This window comes from Rhinopithecus roxellana, chromosome 10, assembly GCF_007565055.1.
Source record: "Rhinopithecus roxellana isolate Shanxi Qingling chromosome 10, ASM756505v1, whole genome shotgun sequence".
NCBI lineage: Eukaryota > Metazoa > Chordata > Mammalia > Primates > Cercopithecidae > Rhinopithecus > Rhinopithecus roxellana.
In genome coordinates, this window is record NC_044558.1 from 12,353,012 (window position 1) to 12,355,717 (window position 2,706).

The window sequence follows — 2,706 nt, forward strand, 5'->3', positions numbered from 1 at the left end:
GAACATGGTACTACTTCCTCTTTGCCAATACAAATTAAAACAGATTATTAGGAATATTGCTTCTCAACATCAGAATTCCTTCAAGAGCTTGTTACAAATATAGGGCCTTGTTACCCATTTCCAGAATATCTGAACACAAATCTTTAGAAGTGGGTTCTACAACAAAACAATGTCAATGGGCTTTTAGTTGGTTCTTTGGCACAGTAAAGCTGGAGACCTGTAGCAATTAGAGCACTTGGTGAAGAATCAACTGGAATCATACCTGTCATTGAATCCCAGATTACTGGGGAGACTGTCCCTGGGGAGGTCCGGCGGGTCTGCCCCCTTGAGGAGAGGATGGTGGGCCCTGGGGGTTTCCAGCAGGAGGTGGCCCAGCCTGCTGGGAATTGCCTCCTTGTTGGGCTGGTCCTTGTTGCCTTCCTGGAGGTGAGGGACCTTGAGGTCTGTTGCCTCCTTGTTGGGGTGGTCCTTGTTGCCTTCCTGGAGGTGAGGGACCTTGAGGTCTGTTGCCTCCTTGTTGGGGTGGTCCTTGTTGCCTTCCTGGAGGTGAGGGACCTTGAGGTCTGTTGCCTCCTTGTTGGGCTTGTCCTTGTTGCCTTCCTGGAGGTGAGGGACCTTGAGGTCTGTTGCCTCCTTGTTGGGGTGGTCCTTGTTGCCCTCCTGGAGGTGGGGGACCTTGAGATTTCTTGTCTCCTTGTTGGGGTGGTCCTTGTGGCTTTCCTTGAGATGGGGGACCTTGAGATTTCTTGTCTCCTTGTTGGGGTGGTCCTTGTGGCTTTCCTTGAGGTGAGGGACCTTGAGCTTCATTGCCTCCTTGTTGGGGTGGTCCTTGTGCATTTCCTGGAGGAGACTGGGGACCTTGGGGATTCTTGCCTCCTTGTTGGGGTTGTCCTTTTTGGGGTTGTCCTTGTTGATGTTCTGAAGGAGAAAGAGAGAAGAGAAAGACAGAGTAAAAGCCCACACAAGACTCACTGAATAGTTGCAGTAAATTTTCATCAGCTAGGGTAACAAGCTGAGGGGGAAATGCACAACAATGGGACGAAGACACTAATTTCTTTGCATTTTTGGTGAGGACATAGAACTCTGGAATAGAACACTGGGGAAGAACAAAGCAGTTGGGAGTCTCTCAGTATAAAGAGGAGTCAGAATGAGAATGTTGCCCATTTGTCTGTCATCTCCCAGCAGGCACTCCTGGTCAGGGAATGAGACAACCCACTCCTACTGACATCTAAGCCAAGCATCTCTACCATTCAATTTTGTGGCTCACGGTCCACAGAATCAGGGTTGCAGGAAGATTGCCTGTATTATTAGGGGCACTAATATAAATCAATTCCTGAAAGGTCAGTGTTGATAAGAAGACACTAGAGAACTGATCCATTCATCAGCAGCAAAAGACAGTGAAAAGAGATTGAGAATAAATTGGGATTTACCTGATATTAGGGAGGGAGATTCTTCCTGGCTGACATCTAGAAGAGAAGCACAGGATGATGGGAAAAGTTAAATCTCGGATCTTTCAAGACTCACAAGTGTTCTACAGGGAAAAGGGTCTTTCACCACACCCCATGCATCTCCTAAGTTAACTCGTCAGCCAGCCACGGTCTGTGAAGCTGCTGAAAGGGGAGGAAGGTGTAAGGGGAGGCAGGGTTCTTATGACAGATCAACAGCCATGAATGCAACACAAAAGAGCCCATTTTCCCTCCCTTGTAGTTTACACATGCTGGGTACTTCAATGTGATATTTTGGAATTCTTATGCCCTCCATATCCTGTTAACATATTGCTTTTGTACGCATGCTTTCTCAATTGGCATAAACAGAAGTAATCATTTCAATCTTACCCATAAAACTCCCAGCACATTGAAATACCTCATGTAGGGGAGAGATAAATGACAATGATTGGCTCTGATATTTCTGTATCTCTAGTTAGACAGAAACAAGTGTTCCATCCAATTCTCTGTCTCTTCAGAATCTCTGATGTGTATTTATCTCCATCATCGATACTGATTCACTGCACAGCAAGGCCACCATCATCCCTCAGTACTTACTGAGTATAGGTTGTTCACAGCTGGACTTGCCTGAATCTGCCTTGCATTTTCCACTGCATCCTTCACAGCACAATCATATCTCTCTATAAATGCAAATCTTACCTTCTCATTCCCCTGGAACAAATTCTTTATTGGATTTCATTGTACGTTAAATAAATTAGAAACCCTTGGTGTGGAATGAGGGTGCAATCGGTCTCCTGATCCCAGGCATGAAAACTCTGCAGCCCCATCTGGGTTTTCATTCTCTTCACTTCCCCCTAATTACCATTATCACCTCCTAAGCACCACGCAGAGTCATTGCATCCTCTTCCCCTTCTGTTTTACCTTCATTTAAGTTCTGAGCTGAGCTCAGGGCCAGCAGGGCCACTGACAGCAGAATCAACAGCATCTTGCAGGAGGCTCTGGAGTTGCTCCCAACACTGTGCTGGGAGGAACAGGGCAGCTCCCTTTATAAAAAGAAGCAAAACAATGGCAGCTTTCAGCTCCACACTGGGGGGCCTCACTACCTCAGAGACTGGGTTCTGCTTTGCTCACTGCAGGTCAGGTGTATCCCTTATTCCTCTCTGGGACTGTAGCCCAGAGGGATGGGTTGGGTCGGATATATTGTTAGTGTCTTATTTTTAAAAGGTACAACTGTGACTTGAACGATGGTTGTGAAGGAACT

At 46.6% G+C, this 2,706-nt stretch overlaps 1 protein-coding gene across 1 annotated transcript; it reads right to left on the reverse strand.

The window, feature by feature from the left end:
* Positions 1-280: 280 nt before the first annotated feature.
* Positions 281-2,430, reverse strand: LOC104674198 (basic salivary proline-rich protein 1). Its single transcript, XM_030939478.1, has 4 exons — positions 2,367-2,430; positions 1,431-1,466; positions 736-918; positions 281-555 (listed from the first exon to the last, which is right to left on the reverse strand). The coding sequence occupies exons 1-4, from the start codon at positions 2,428-2,430 to the stop codon at positions 281-283; spliced, it is 558 nt and encodes a 185-aa protein (XP_030795338.1).
* Positions 2,431-2,706: the final 276 nt, after the last annotated feature.